This window comes from Limulus polyphemus, unplaced genomic scaffold, assembly GCF_000517525.1.
Source record: "Limulus polyphemus unplaced genomic scaffold, Limulus_polyphemus-2.1.2 Scaffold239, whole genome shotgun sequence".
Lineage (NCBI taxonomy): Eukaryota > Metazoa > Arthropoda > Merostomata > Xiphosura > Limulidae > Limulus > Limulus polyphemus.
In genome coordinates, this window is record NW_013665849.1 from 663774 (window position 1) to 680597 (window position 16824).

General features: G+C 33.7%; 1 protein-coding gene across 1 annotated transcript in view; it reads right to left on the reverse strand.

Annotated features, from left to right (window-relative positions):
• The window catches only part of LOC106478658 (wings apart-like protein homolog), a 77896-nt gene that overhangs the window by 19162 nt on the left and 41910 nt on the right, over positions 1-16824 (reverse strand). Inside the window, 4 exon segments of the mRNA XM_022382303.1 lie at positions 1714-1823; positions 3733-3844; positions 4647-4867; positions 4870-4918. Of these exon segments, the coding sequence (XP_022238011.1) occupies positions 1714-1823; positions 3733-3844; positions 4647-4867; positions 4870-4918 (492 nt within the window).

Here is a 16824-nt window from a genome sequence, read left to right on the forward strand (position 1 = left end):
AAAAACTGAGTAGTTGGGTAAGTACTTTATTTCTTGTTTTTCTTTTTATTCTTTATTATTATAAAAGTAACTAAAATTGAAAGTATGGATCTTTTTCAGTTATTTAAGACTAGAATAGGTAAAATAAGTAATAATAATAATATAATTAAAATTGTTCACGAAGCACGCACGCGAGCAGCTCGTTGGTAATGTAATTTGATAGCGTAACGTGAGCTACACATTCCTCAAGTGATTAACAATTTATAATGTCACGAATAGCAGTTACACACAGTTCAATGGGCAATATAAAGGGCAATAAAACAATAAAATTTAATTATAAATAGATGTATAATGTTATTAACTTAGAGCTACTTAGAATACACAATTGCAGTTTCAGGTTACAATCTGAAGTCATACTAGAAAGAAAAGAAGGTTAATTTAGGTTTATTTCAATTTTTTTTTTGGTGGTTACAAGGTCGGTCAAATTGACCAAACCAGTTTTGAGATTAGGGTAGAGAAGATAACATATAAACTATAAGTATTTAGTGCAAATAATGTTTGAAATGCATTTAGGAGGTTTTAGAGATTACACAAAGGAAATTTGAGATAACGAAAAGTATTTTTAATTTCAACATGAAAATTACTTTTGCACATGGACTATTCAAAACAAATACTCAATACATTCATGGACAAAACTTTATTTTGTTTTAGTAAAAGTACTTCACTAAGAAATATGACTTTTTGTATGTGAAAGACTTGTAATATTAACTGAAAGACTGCCAATTTCATGAAGATATACCCAATATATACAGAGTTAAGTATTAAATTTATGTCAACTTTAAAAGAGTAGAGAAATATCACCATATTAAAATATACTAATTTTTGAAAATTTCTAAAGCATATTTAATTGCAAAAATAATGCATTCAATTTCATAACTACTTAAAAAAAACCTTGTTTTTATCTTAGAAGAATCTTGCTTTTTAAATGTAATTAGTTTGTAGCATTTCAACCTATTATTTATCATTCAGCATACACCAGGCTAAGCATTTCTAAAAACTGCAATTATCTATGCAGTGTTGAAGAAGAAAAAAATTACAAATAGTTCTAAAATTCCCACATCTGTTGAAAATTCATCACCAGGTTTATTTCTAAAAACAATGGAAGTTCAATCCTGGGTGATGTATTTAAATTTTCATTTCACATCATGTTTTAAAGATTATATGGAGTGATTAACCATTCTATCAGAATATCCATGCGTTTCTTTTCTTCCTGGCATTTTTACTCTAACTGGATATCTGTCATAGCTGTTGTCCTTTTAAAATCCTGGACAGTAGTTTATCATGGAATTCAAATGCAAATAGAAGACAGGCTCTTTACCATATGAGAATGCGCTATCTCAATACTAAAAGTAAAACATAAACAAACCCACCTCCAAGATATCCATTTCTTTATCACCCATCAATTCAACACCTAACCATTCATCAACTCAAATATTTACCACCATACTAAATATTTTTTCCATCCAACTACCTTTAATCAATTGATTAAAGAAATAAATAATAAAAACAGTTATGATTGCTGTAACTATTTGGCTAAGAAAAATAAGGTAATCATTTTTTATTAATAAATTTGCATAACTAATTAATTCAAGTTAATATTATATATGTACAATGATAAACATATCTTATCAAGAACACACTGGAAAAATATCCAAAAGTATATAAGCTACTCACATTCTCTAAGACTCTGAGACATCGGTCAATTTTTCTTATCCTATCCAGCTGAATATCTTCAGGATCTTCTAATGGATCTTCTGGACTAAAATATCCCACACAGGCTTTTACTATTAAAAGAAAAAAAATGTTAAGCATGAAGAAGTTTTCTTTACAAGACGTGCAAATATTCAGTACTGTATAACAATAATGATCACATAAACCAAAACCAATAGATGATGAAACCAACAAAAGACAAATTATATACAAATTGTTAAGGAAGAACAAAAATATGTATATACATATAGTTGGTAAATCAACAAACACTTTATTGTTTTGTACAACACACTTGTTTTTATCATTTTATGCTGAATTTTAAAAATCAATAGTATCTAGTTAAGTAACAGCAATAGGAAGCATAAAAACATAACTAGAAAAATGTTTATTGTAAAAATTGAACAAATTAATAATCCGTCTTTGATATTAGTATTGTTTGCATGTGTACACAACATTAAGCATGTTATATTAAAAATCAGCAAGTCACATGAAATCCACAACATACACATTTACTTCTCTGTTCCTAGATATTTCTCAGTTAATTGTGAAATCATAACAGCATGGTTCTGTGGTGAATTGTAAGAGGGCAGATATAGCAGTAGGTTCTGTGAAGAAATGTAAGTGGACAGATGTAACATAATATTTGTGTGAAGAATTGTAATTGGACAGATGTAACAGTACGGTTCTGTGAAGAATTGTTAGTGGACAGATATAACAGACTGGTTCTGAGAAGAACTGTAAGTAGACAGATATAACAGATTGGTTTTGAGAAGAATTGTAAGTGGAACTATATAACAGTACTGTAAATACTGTAAATCCGCAGACATACCGCTGTGCCGCTGGGGAGCTAGAATGTATTTTTAATTTTAACATGAAAATTACAGACTATTAAAAACAAATACTCAATATATTCATGGATAAATCTATTTCATTAAAAATACTTCACTAAAAAATATGATTTTTTGTACGTGAAAGACTTGTAATATTAACTGAAGGACTGTATTGAAAGTTAGAAGTATTAAATCTATAAAGACTTTAAATGAGTACAAAGAAGTCACGTGGTCAGTCAAATTGACAGAGCCTGTGTTGAGAGAGTTAAAATAATGTCCTTAACACCAGTAATTCTAAATGATGCAGATCACAGTAATCACAAGTTGTGTGGTGGGAATATCAGTGAGACAGGGTTCAAAGGGCAATAAAACAATAAAACTGAAGAATAAACAGATGTATTCTGTCACAAGTTTAAAGCTATTTAGGATAAACAAATGCAGTTTCATGTTGCAATTTGAAATCATTCTAAAAAGAAATATGGTTAACATAGATTTAGTTCATATCTATTTATCTTGGTTACAAGGTCAGTTAAATTGACCAACCTTGTATAGTTAGAGCAGAGAAAATAACAGATAAAATATAGTTTTACCAAAAAAAAAAGTTTAAAATTTATTTAGGAGATTTTGGGGATTACGCAAATGAAATTTTAGATTCTTCCTGCTACAGAAAAGTATATTTAATCTGAAGATAAAAATCACTGACACAATATATTCATGGAAAACTTTTTATTGAAAATACTTCATTAAAAATTCTGATTTTTTTGTCTATAAAAGACTTAAGGATTACTGAAAGCTTGCAAAACTTCATGAAGATACACAAAACATTCAAATTTATAGTATGGAAACTATAAAGGTCAATGTGGGGGTCAAGATTTAGGTCAAATCAATCGAGCCCATTGTGAGAGTTAATCAACATTACATAAGAAATCAAATATTACCATATGGTTATCTATATATATATACAATACTATGTTTGTTAATTTTTGTTGTTTTTTTGTTTGTGTATATGAAACTGATAATTTTCTGAAACTCATTAACCACAATCTTAAAAAAATTCAAACAACAGAGCCTGTTATATTTCTATACAAGTTACCATACATGGGACACACAGAACTTGTAATGCAAGACTTAATTTTACTTCAACATTGCATACCTGTGTCCACTAGATGATCCAAACCACCAAGTGATCTCATTTCCTCCTTAAACCATTCACCTGCTTTTCGGGAGGTCAAACTCAGGAGCGTTTCCATTGCCAAATTTCCTGTCTGTAGAAATTCAACAGAAATGTACTTATTATACAGTATCATGTCATCCTAATATTCTATGTTATACATTTAAATTCACTTTAATTAAATACACTGGGTTGAAAATATAATAGCTTAATGAACATTAGACCCTGTTATGTTTGATTTCATTCAAATTATATCTATAGATTCTTTTAATTCAAATATAAAAATGCTGAAAAACTTAATGTATAGTCTTTAGTTTCCCAGTTTTTTTCTTTTGCTTATTCTTTTTGCATCCAAAATATATATTTCACAAAATAATGAAACCAAAATTTTTAAAGTAGTAACCAACAATTATCTTAAGGTTTTCACAGGAGAATTTACTTGTTTTGAAATTAAATGCAAAATACATTTTCAATAGTATGTTATTTCTCTCGATAATTAAATTACATCTTGTCAGTATGTTGCTACCAAAACACTAGTTTCATATTAACAGTTCCTTTTTTTTCTCTTTAATACAATACCCAGAGATTTCTTTATTTGTCCATTTTCTGGCACATAACATATAATATTTATTAATATTAGTTTGAATTAGTTTTTCTTACTGTATATTTGGTTGTGTTTATTAGTAAGTATTTTCAAGTAATTTAAACCTAAAATTCAAAATACTTTCACTTTAACATTTCTTATGTGTGGTATATGATTTGGATGACCAGATTAAATAGCTGCATGTAAATAAAGGAACACAATGTCATAGAAGTATTCTTTTTAATATATATGAAGTTTTCATAACAAATATTATACAGTCCTTAGGATTTATGTATTGATAAAAAGATCTTACATTTATTTTGTCTAAGCTGAGATGCTTTGCATGCCCTTTCTGTTTCATTTGCTCACAAAGCTGTCTGACCTTCTCACGGTTTTTAGAGACTTGAACTCTGCCAATAAGAACATCATCTTCTGAAGAACTCTGTGATATCATTTCTGGGTCAATTTCTTCAGGATCAGTCTCCAGAAGCTGCAGCATCAGTGAGAGTGAACCAGCATCAAGGTCCATTGTCATCGATCTTGGCTGAGAATAAACAGCAGAGTGGCTGTGCACAATGCTAGGTTCTATAGCAGAAGAAATAAAAAATTGTGCATTACACAAGAAAAGCTTCTATGTGTTTTTCTTAGAACATTCACTTTTTATCTCACACAACATACAGTATATACAATAACAGTCATTTATACGACTGTTTATTCATTTGGAACCAACTATATTTCTGAACAGTTTAAAGCGCTCAAATTTTGTACTGGTTGCAACAATACTACATTGTCTATGGCTAAATTTTTATCAAGAACAAAAGAGACAAAATATATGTAATATTCTTATGCAGTTAAAAGTCTTTTACTCATAAGGAACGACGATCTCATTTGACAAAAAAAAATTTTTATGATTATTTGTCAATGAATAAATCAATGTTCATACAGACAATCTATCATCACCAAAAAGTTAGCACTGAAAATGTATTTACAATAGGCACTTACCTCTATTCACACAAAGCTATCTCAGTCTTCTTCTGCCCTCTAAGCATTGCTAAAATAATTTTTTGGCAATCAGCACACCAGTCTATATAACCCATCACTTTTGCAATATTTCTGAACATGTACATATGACGTGACTACTCTCCACCAATAGTATTACACCACCTATATTGGCACAGCTAGCTCCCTCTGCTATTCCTGTTCAATTTTCACTTTTCAGAATTGGCAGGGTCCAAAAGAAAAACACCAGCAGTGGGGAGGAAGGGTGTGAGAGGTGGTAAGTACCTATTGGAAATATATTTTCAGTGTAAGAAAATTGTTAACTTCCAATATGGTTCTACTTCTCCTCACACAAAGTTAGAATCCCACACTGCAAAGTGGAGGGACCAGTGGAGGTGTACAAAATTAAAACCAAATGGAAATTGACCACCCAGAATGAATGGGTGTGCTCCAAGATGAAAATGAAGCACACTTGTGAAGTACTGCACTACTTATGGAACAGGTATGCACTTTGCCCAAGAAGTAGGAAATTAATATGATACAGGTAGAAAAAAAGGATGTGTACAAGTGTAACTTGTTCTGAGAGGTGCAATCCATTGCGAAATATAAACAGAATTAGCAACCTCACAACCTCAACCAGACAAGGTTCCCTAATTTGTCCTCAACATTAGGAAGTTGAAGATGAAAAAAAATTATTGTAACATCAACACAGTGGCTAGGGCATGTGGACTGTGTTATATATACTCATTATCCCCAATCGTAAGTAAACAGTGTTATACGTCAAGCAATTGGAGTTACGTAGAGGAAGTGAGTTATTGGCTGAAACCAGAAAAACTCCCAAAACCACCATAGGAGCAAGAGGATACTGCACAGGCTGGACCTGCTGCAACCAACATTTGTCCACCTGGGAAAAAGTATCCAGGGGAAATGGAATGAGGGAAACCATCTTTGTCCTCTTCTCACTGAGTATATAAGCAGGAGTAAGTATGGGAATGTAATTTACTCAGGAGGAAGCATCCATGGTCCACCACCCCAGCAACTGAGAACTAGTAAAGATTCCCATGATCCACTGGAAGAAAAAAAAAGGGTGGGGTGGAGTAAACACAGTGGGGAGTGCATAGGAATGTCACACCAGAGAAAATGCAATGGGTGTCTGCAATTCTCAATTTTAAAAAGCAGACCGACCCCAATGTATTCAATCAAAGGGTCGGCAGGGATGGGCAGAAATCCCTTTCTGCTTTACTCATGAAGTCCATGAGTGACAATCCACCATTGAGCGAAAGTTATTGATGTCTATAAACATATACAGATATACCACTGGTTATGCCACCAGTGGTTTTGCGGAAACACCCAATTTCTACAATGAGCGTTACAGTGCAATCAGTAAATAGTGCAGGTTTGAGGCAAAGCATATCTGACCAAGCAACACCTGCCACAGAGTGGAATCTCATTATTAGTGGTTAAAACTAATGTTGCTGAAAGTAAAAACAGAAATAAAAGTAAGTGATAAGACTTACTCTAATCAAAGGCAAACACACGTGTGCAGAATTGCCAAGGGAGGGAAATGATATCCATCAGAAAAAGATACAGTCAGATCTGGCATATAATAAGGGACAAAGGTATTGGGTGTAGTCAACATTCCAACCTGGACGACCTCCTCCAACAGATGGCAAAGACAATATGAAAAAGATATGGTGATATGACAAATATGATGTGAAGAAAAGTTGTGGAGATGGCAACCATCCATAAATGAGTCTAAATACACTAGCCTAACAAGTTGAATAACCCAACCATTTAACATGATGGGAAATGGAAGGGTTCCAGGAAATAAATGGATTGGGAGATGGAAGTTAAGGAAATGGATGTAAAAAGCCAAACAACCTTCATGGGTGGCATAGGTGTGAGGGAGATAGGGATATAGTATAACATAAGAGGAATGGTAAAGAAAGCAGGTAACATTAAAGGCAGAAATATCTGATTTATGACATCTGCAAGCAAGGAGGAAAAGGAAATAGGTCTGGAGGGAGAGAAGGCTAGATGGAACATAAAAACAAAGGTTCAAAGGAAGGGGCGGGAAAGGCATAAAGGACTACACTGAAATTCCAATCAGACATATCACGGAACATGGAGGACACAACTCAAAAGGAGTGGAAAAGGGTGGAAAATTACAGGGGAAGACAAAACCAGAAGAAAACTGGAGAAATGGAAATTGTTCAACAAAGCTAGCCTAAAGCTAGACACAGTCGAAGTGTAAAAGCCTTCGTCAAACTACCAACCAGGTGAAGAACAGGGAAAGATGAGGAAAGGTAGGAAGGAAGGAACACATGTCAAAGAGACCAGATATGGAGGGTATACTATTGCCTGTGGTAAATGGACATGGAAGAAAGTCTAATGGATTGGGAAAGGGAAGATGCAAAATGTGCAGTCAGTCCTGACAAAAGCCATGCATGAAAACCCTCACATATATACTTATCCTCCTAAACGACTCCTCTTCAAAGTTCTATCCTTATATAAAACCCCTCTGGGTCTCGTCCTACTGGTGGCTCTGTCTTGGCTGGCATAACCATTGTTACAACTGCTCCAACCTTTACTTGTATAACCTCCCTACCCTTACCTCTATCTTGGTCCCTATTCTGTTGACATCAGTCGGACATTATTCATCCAGATGTTTTCACACTACCTCCTCCAATCTTGACAGGGTTAGGTTATCAGGTGAGGAATGAGAGACCAAAGGGAAGGAAGGTTGGAGTTCCAGTGGGTGACAAAGGCATATATGAGGTGTCCCCAGCTGAGAACACACCCACCTAAAGACCTGTGGATCAAGGAACCACTCTGTGAAGAGAATTTTGTTGGAAAGAGATAATTGATCCACCACTAGATTCAGGGAGCCAAGAAAAAGGCAAGCTAAGACCACAATATGGTGGCTGTGGGCTCAGAAAGGATATTCAGGATCTGAAAGCACAAAGACCTGGAATTGGTACCCCCTGGCTCTGTGATACAAGTGACCACCGTAGAGATGTTGGAATGTACCACAACCCTCCCTGCTTCTGCAGGAGAGGAGAGAAGTGAGACAAAGCTCAGTGTACCACCAAATACTCAAGAATGGGGATATGGAAATAAGACTCCTTGATCAAACTGAGACTGGAAATCTCCTGGGAGTCAAACCCCAACTCACTAAAGATGAGTCCACAAAAAAATGGTCTGGTCTCTGTCTAACCACCAAAGGGGAATGCATATGAGCCAGACTCATGGGAATGACAGCTTCCTAGGAAGCCCACATCCCCCAAAAAAAGATATAGCATCTCGAGCTGTAACAAATGTGAGGTGAGGGACATGTGAACTGCTTGCCCCAAAGACGAAGAGGAGAAGGCTGGGCCTGACTGAGGTTGAAAAGAAGACCCCCCCCCAATGAACAGGGTATTGTGAGGGGTAAGAACAGACTTCTCCACTGTCATCAGGAACCCCCACTCATGCTGCTTCCTGCAGGAGCAAAGGAGCGTGATTTCTGGACTGTGAATAGGAAGAAGCAAGCAGGAGCCAGACATCCATAGAAATAAAGAGTGCAAAGACTGAAGATGTTGGGCAAAAGTTTGTACCCCCTCACCAAAACACCTAAAGAGCCAAGGTTAGTCAAAACAGTAGGGCATTGAACTGGAAAACTTAACTTAAAGCAATAAATAACTATCAATGAAGTGGCCACTGTATGGAAGAACTTCAAATTGTAGATTATGAGGAGAAAATGAGGTTTCTAGTCTCATGTACATAGGAAAAGGAGCCAAAGCAAAGCTCAACTTTATCAATGGGAAAGAAAACACTGACAAAAATTAGGATGATAAGGCACATACTTAATAATTATGAAAAAAAAATATTCAGATAGAACAATGAATTATATATTATCAGCGGTAATGATATGTAATAGACAAACTATCTAAACATACATAGTTAACAAAGTACTTATAAGTATCAAATGGACAAACCATCAAACTTTACCTAGTCCACAAAGTATATAGTAATAACAGATATGCAAACTGACAAAAATTACCTAGAAAACCATTAATAATCAATATCTAACTTACAACTTCCTCTAAGTTAACATAGACAGTAAAGGACATAATTAATTCCTACACTGACGAAAATTAGGATAAAGCATGTAGTTAACAATGAAGAAAAAACTACTCAAATAGAACAACTAATTAGATGTTACAAGTTGTAATGATATGTAACTTACAAACAATCTAAACATACCTACTTAAAGTACTCATTAATAACAAACTACCAAACCCATGAAATTAGCCAACTCTACAAAGTACGTAATGTTAAACATGCAAAACGATTAAATTTAACTAGAAAAAACAAAGGATCAATATCTAATTTACAATTCATCTAAATAACTCAGGAGACAAAGGACATATAAATATCTAACTCGGGAGAATTAAGTATTTCACATCCTCAGTGCTTGGACTTTGGTGCCTTGTTATGGAATTATAAGAGATCTTGGTATGAATTTGTGATCAATGTATTGACTATGGAAATTCCTGTTACAGTCAAAAATGTTACTGGTACAACTTCCTAGGCATTGGGTTTGACTTTATCTGCAGAGTAGGTACAGGCCTTAATTCGCAAGGAGCTAGATTCATATGTTTGGCCAGCAGTGTCTTCTTTTTGATGTGACAATGTTTCTGAGGAAGAATACAATCAATGACAAGACAGTTAGACTCACTTTTTCCAGCACTTTATTTTGGTTGGTCACAATCTACATCTTTTCAGGAGTTGCTATGCTGCCACGTAATTCACTTTGGTGGAGAATTGTTCTTCTCCTCCTTTCTTCCTATTGCTTCTAGTTCTTCCAGGGGATCTGTGGTAAGTTTTCAACATGTATACTTCACACATGGTTGATATACTCATGGTAGGCATGGCTAAGATGACCTTTGTGTGGCTTTGCCATTATTTCACATCAATCCTCATTTTCTTGATTGGCACAGCATTATTAAGACGTATTTTTTTTTCCATGTGGCTACTTTTCATGAATGTGCTTCTTTACCATTTCAGATTTTTTTTTCAGTGCTTTTATTTTACTATGTTTGCATTCACTTGTTTCGACAATTTTTTTTTGCATTTATTGCAGGAATAGCAGAGGCTAGCTAGCTGCACCAATATAGGTGGCACAATACTATTGGTGGAGAGTAGTCACATGAATTGTGCAAAATTGGTGGGGTATATAGTCTGGTGCACTAATCGCAAAAATATTTTTTAGCAATGCATAGAGGGCAGAAGTAGATTGAAATACTTGTGTATGAGAGGAGGTAGGATCATATCAAAATTTGTTCTATAACTTACACTTATTCAAACTTGGTTAGTATGTACTAACATACTCACAGAAATGGTATTAACATCAATCAAAAATGAAAGAGCATGGTAAATAATACATAAGAGAAAAATAAAAAACACACAAGTTTAATTAATTATATTTTTAATTAAAATTATATCTGCAAACAAAATACTTGGGAATGTTTTTCGTTGATATTTTAATTGTAATAAAAATCCAGTCACAATTCAACAGATAAATGGTTTGTTCTTCCACACAAATACAGGGTGGTCCAAAATTTAAAATTAAATAACTAAGGAAATACAGCTATGCAGTTTTCAACATCTTGTAGCCAAACTCAAACAGTTATTATTGTTAAGTTATTTTTTGCTGTTTTTTCACTCCAGTGAGTAGTGTTACCCGGTAAAATGGCAACCATGCAAGAAAAACTCAACAATTTGTTTGGCTTGCAGAGACCAAGTCAGTGACTGTGGTGCAGCATAATTATGGATGCCACTATAGCAAAAATCATGCAGCTAAAAACCATGATAGCAGATGCCACTGTAATTGTGAACATATTACAGTGAATGTGGACTGAACTCGAATATTGGTTAGACATGATGAGAGCTACTAATAGTGCATACATAGAAGTCTATTGATATGTCAATAAAAACTGTTTGAGTTGTGCTACAAGATGTTGAAAACTACATAGCTGTATTTCCTTTGTTAATTACTTATTCAATTTTAAAATAGTAAAATATGAAACATAAGTTTGGACCACCCTGTATAATGATATTAGTCTGAAAGACTATTTCTTAACATACAGTTTAGGTCTGGTTTAACTGATGCTAATTAAAGCACTTTACCTCGCACTTTATCACATGAATCACATGAGTCATTTAAAAATTTATTTTTTAAATATGAAAAAATAAAGAACAATAACATGAGTATAACACTGTTGTCATGATCAGAATTATGCCAATATAATAGCAAAATCATGATATATAACAATATGACTGACAGAAAAGCTTTAGAAAAACAAAAGAAACAGCAAAATAAGTGGAAACAAAACAGAAGTCCACACTGTGCTTAATACATAATTACAAGAACTATGGTTAAAAATCATTAAATATAACATAATTAAAAACCATTTTTCATCTTCTTATGCATGATAAAAGCTCATTGGATGTTACACAGAGTTTATTGCCTCAATGGTTGAAAAGCTATTGGGATTATATTATGGAAATAACTTCTTCAACTAAAATCGCTACTGGTACAATTTTCAAGACCAAGATTTTAATTATTTTATATGTATGTACATATTTTTGTATGTGTAAACACACACACCACATTCATCAACTCCATAAGTAAATAGCCATACTTCAACAATATGCTGATGAAATCAAAATGCAATTGAAATAAATTCAAGCAATAACTTACCAAGAGAAATCTAATTTGACCTATTAATCCTAGGAGCTGTTAAAAAAGGTAAGCTTCGAATTCATGGTAAAAGAAAATGATAATAAAACAGATTACACAAGTCTGATGAAATTCTGTAAGCTAGAAAGTTTTTAAAGAAAAAATTAACAATAATACTGTTATGGACTTTTCTTTTTGTGATAGCATTTCTTCTAATGTAATTAAACTATAAAATGTAAAGAAAAATTAATTATGACCATTATTCCTTCTAAAAAATACCAGGCTTTAGATCTTACCCCATCCAAAATTACAGCACTTGAAAATACATAAAGACATCAAGAAGTTACAAAAAGGACAAGAGCAAACAAACTTACATAAGTGACAATAGAGATTGAACAAACCATTTCAAGACTTGAACAATACATGTGAATAATAACAGTTATGACATGAACATATATCAATATAGCTGACATCCATGTTATTCAGCTACAATGATATCTGACAGAAAGTCACAAGTATTTGTAACACTTAAGTTTTTGAAATGCTAAGCTTATAATTAAAATAAAACTTGGGTAGAAAAGAAATACAAATAACAAAATAAAAACAATATCTTTATTCACAACAGTGTGTGTGTGTATTTACATTTTGATTTTTGGCTAAATTCTAACTCACTGAGTGACCTCTGGATAGTGGGGTAAAGAAAGATTTGCTAAAAAATGTCTACACAGGACAAGGATGGGAGCAAGAATAATGGAAACACTACACTTTCAAGTCAACCCAGGGTCCAAGTATAGTACCCCATAATACTTAACTACCAAAGTCAATGGTCATTCTAAATAAACTGGTATTACTGTAGTATCTGCCTTTTATACTCTTTTCCTCACCATTTTCACAATTATTTCCAATACTTTCCTTTATATCGTCTTGCAGATTTAACTGTTGGCATAGAAAATTAGATGCCTAGGTCCTTTTCCTGGATATGGTGGTCTCACCAGAACACAACCTTAACAAACTTATACCAATTAAAACAATAGTATGTACATTACTTCTAATCAACAATCAAAGATGCATCACTGATTACTAAGGCTGCTACTCACTAGTTCTTCATCTCCATCATTACTTTGCATTGGCAAAACATCCACTTTGCATTGGATTTGTCTTCAGATCAATATGGTAGTTCAAGAGTCATACAACAGTGCATCAAGCAGTTTAGAGGATCCATGGCTTGAATGAGAAATCACGTTTGAAATGTCCAAGGTATCGAGCCAAAAAAAGACAGGAGCCCAGTCAGTTATGGAGGGTTGAAAGTACAACCAGGCTGTTTCAGAGCAAAAACAAGTGTATCCAGTAAAAAGACGAGTACAATGCATGCACGTACCTTGCTCATCAGATGCTGTTTCAACACCTCTGTATATACAATCCAGCACACTTTTTAGGGTTAGTGCCTCAGACCTCTGTGCTTTCAGCTCTGGCCAGCTTCCATTCCATCATGAAACCAATGTCACCCAACAGTCTCCAGGTTGCCTTAGCAGAACACATATCCACTTGGAAAGGAGGGTGGGTGAAGAAATACTGTAAATTGGTCATCTTCCATATAATTTAAAGTGTACCCTAACCCTGGGAGTCATGCAGTGTTCAGTGTTCAAATACAACTTGTTTCCTGACACAAATATAACCCAAATAAATATGTAAAATCATGCTTGATTTCCCAAATAAATTCATAACATTACAGATCAATGGACTTAAAGCCTTTATGTAAAACAATTACCTTGTTCAAAAATATCATTGAAATAAGACATTCAGTATTATCATCTGAGTACAAAAAGGGTTTGATTGTAAAAATCAAGCATATTTCTAAATCAAAACTACTAAAAAATAATAGGGACACTTTGTTTCATTTTAAATGAACAAGTAAACATGATTTTATCTTGAATGACTAAGTCATGTAAACCATAAATATCTAAACAACTCCAACATATTCCTTCACCAACACCAGTGAAAACAATGGTACAGTACATAACTTACAGAAACTGTCTTTCTCTCAGTGAGAAACAGCATGACTAAGAATATTGCAGTTTGGGAACAAACCAATGTTGACAAAGAAGCTCCTTCCATAACAAATGCAATTTGGCACCTCATGGGTTTCCTCATCAGCCCCTCATTAAACTTTTCAGTGAGCATTTCATTTCAATCACAAGGAAATATCCTCGGGAATAACTTTCCATTCATCTCCTTAAACCTTTCATATTATTGGCTAAGACTTTGTGGGGCTCTTTCTTTCTTTCTATAGATCATTTGGTTATCCACAGTGTTGAATCTGTAGTGTAACTCATTAACAACTATGTTTCAGTTATCAAGTTGCTTTTCCTCATTTAAGTGCTTTGAACATGAAGTTCTGGGCCATCTAAACTCAGCATCAAACTTCAACTGCTTCTCCCTAAATTCATGCATTCCAAGTCAGAACTGGCTTGAAATGCTTAAAGCAATAGTCCAGACCCTTTTTCATCATCCCTTTAAACATTTGGGGGTTCACCTGTTTTACACCATCAACATAATTACATGAAAATGATGATACAGACAGGTACCTTCCAAAGCTGTTCAGTTCAGATGCTATCAGTATTCAGGGAGAAAGATAAGGTCAGCATCAATGATCTATGTTAGCCTGAAAGGTTCCCAACTGCATCAGAGAGCCAGTGAATTGCTGCAAGATACTGAATGTTCCATCTGTTGGCATAACAGCACTTAGCAGTGAACATCTGCCTCTCATGTTTCATGACCATCTTTACTCCAGGAATATATTTGTTCAGTTAATGACTCTACAGTCTTGGACAAATTTTTATTCCTAAAATTTTTTTAAGTTTTTTCTTGATAGTTTTACTTGGAAAATTGAGTTTTTCATTAAAAATGTCAAACATTTACGTTTTTGCCAGGAAAAATGGTAACCAAAGCACAATATCAGACTCTTAAAGTGGCAGGGCTACATCCAAAACCCCTTGCTTTTCACATGGTCAATTCTATGTTGGGGTTCAAGAGTAAAATCACTTAGAAATCTCTATATTTTGGCCTAGGAAAGAAGGAAGAACTTTTAAAGTGGTTTATCAAGAAGCATTTAAAGCATCAACAAACACTGAGGCTGTAGAGAGGTGTTAGTAAAAGCAATAAAGTAATTTCAACACATTTCTGTAATGTGAAGTAAAGTAGTTGTAAGTTATGTGTAAAATAAATTATGCACATAAATGCAAATTTTTATTTAATTTATTAGTTCAAACCTTACATACATTCCTTATACTCCTGAATGTAAAACAAGTAACTCAGCTTGTGTAATACTATAATTTCAAGCCAGATCTAGATTTTATTATAGTATTGCATAATATCATTCCATGTAAACATATAATAGGGAAATAAACACCCAACTCATATTCATTTCTAAGTGCAAGATATATATTTGGAGTACCGTATGAATTTTTTAAGATTTTTTACAACCATCCTATTTTTGTGCATGTAGCAATATGAAGTTTCTAGATGTTGTGAAGAACTATTACTTTACTCTTCCATAAATAGTATATCAGTAGTTAGATATAATCATGTAACGTTTTCAAATTTTTTGTGAAGGTGTTCTGCACATACTTATAGGAAGGTCATAATTGGGATTATTTACCTTAGATAAAGGCTACATTATGTAAAACTTGTTTCAAAAGCTTGTACTTGCTTGGCCTTATCAGCCCCTGTAGTTATACTTATTCCAAGTAGTGGTTCAGAAACTTGAGACATCCCTAATTTTGAAGTGAAAGCAGCTAGTCAACACTACATACCATCAACTCCTGGACTACTCTTATCAGACTAAATAATGGGATTTGACCATTACTCTTATAACCCAACCATGGTGGTAACAGGGAGCGAACCATGAAAGTTCATAACCATAGTCCTGCAAGCTTACCACTTGACTGTGCTTTGCCACTGATTACGAAACTATTTCATTTTTGATGTATTAAATAAGCCATACTAGAAAAAAAGTCATTTGAACCTTGTGAATTACTAGGTACTGTAAAAGAACAAATTAAATGAAATCTGCACAATATGCTTTGATAAAGTCATGCTATATTTGTACTGTCATAGGGACTATCAAAAATTACAAGATGTTCCACTTGCACTTAAAGCTTTATATAGAATTAACAATGTACTGTATTCATATTTTGTATTTATGGCATAAGGTTATCTGCTGCTGTCCTTAATTTTGAACTACTAGCCATAAAAATGCAACCAGTCAGTAGCATCCAACATAGTCAGTCCTTTAGCTTAGATGGTGGATCAGTCTTATAATGCACCAAGAGCTTAAAGTGTGGGGAATATTTTGTTGTATCACATAGATTCAAACCTGGTGCACTAGCTCTGAAATCCAGAGCTTTCCCATGGGGCAAACCCAGACCCTTAAAGTACCGAGTATTAAAATGAATAGCACACTTTTAATAACAGTTTGAGTTAAGTAAGCACTGATACCTTTATACCAAATCTGGTAAAGAAGATCGATGATTTTCTGCAAATTTAAGGATTATTCTAATATTGATACATAGGCAGAAACCTAACCTTACAAACTAGAAGTATGTCAAATAAAAATTCTAATCACTGACAAAACTTCATCCTTGACCATCCATGAGACTTGTTTGTTGACAATAATAAATTTACTAGCAAACATTATTTCCTACAACATACCTTAAACTAGTCAAAAATACAAGTGACACCAACCACTGAGATCATGCATCTAGGATTG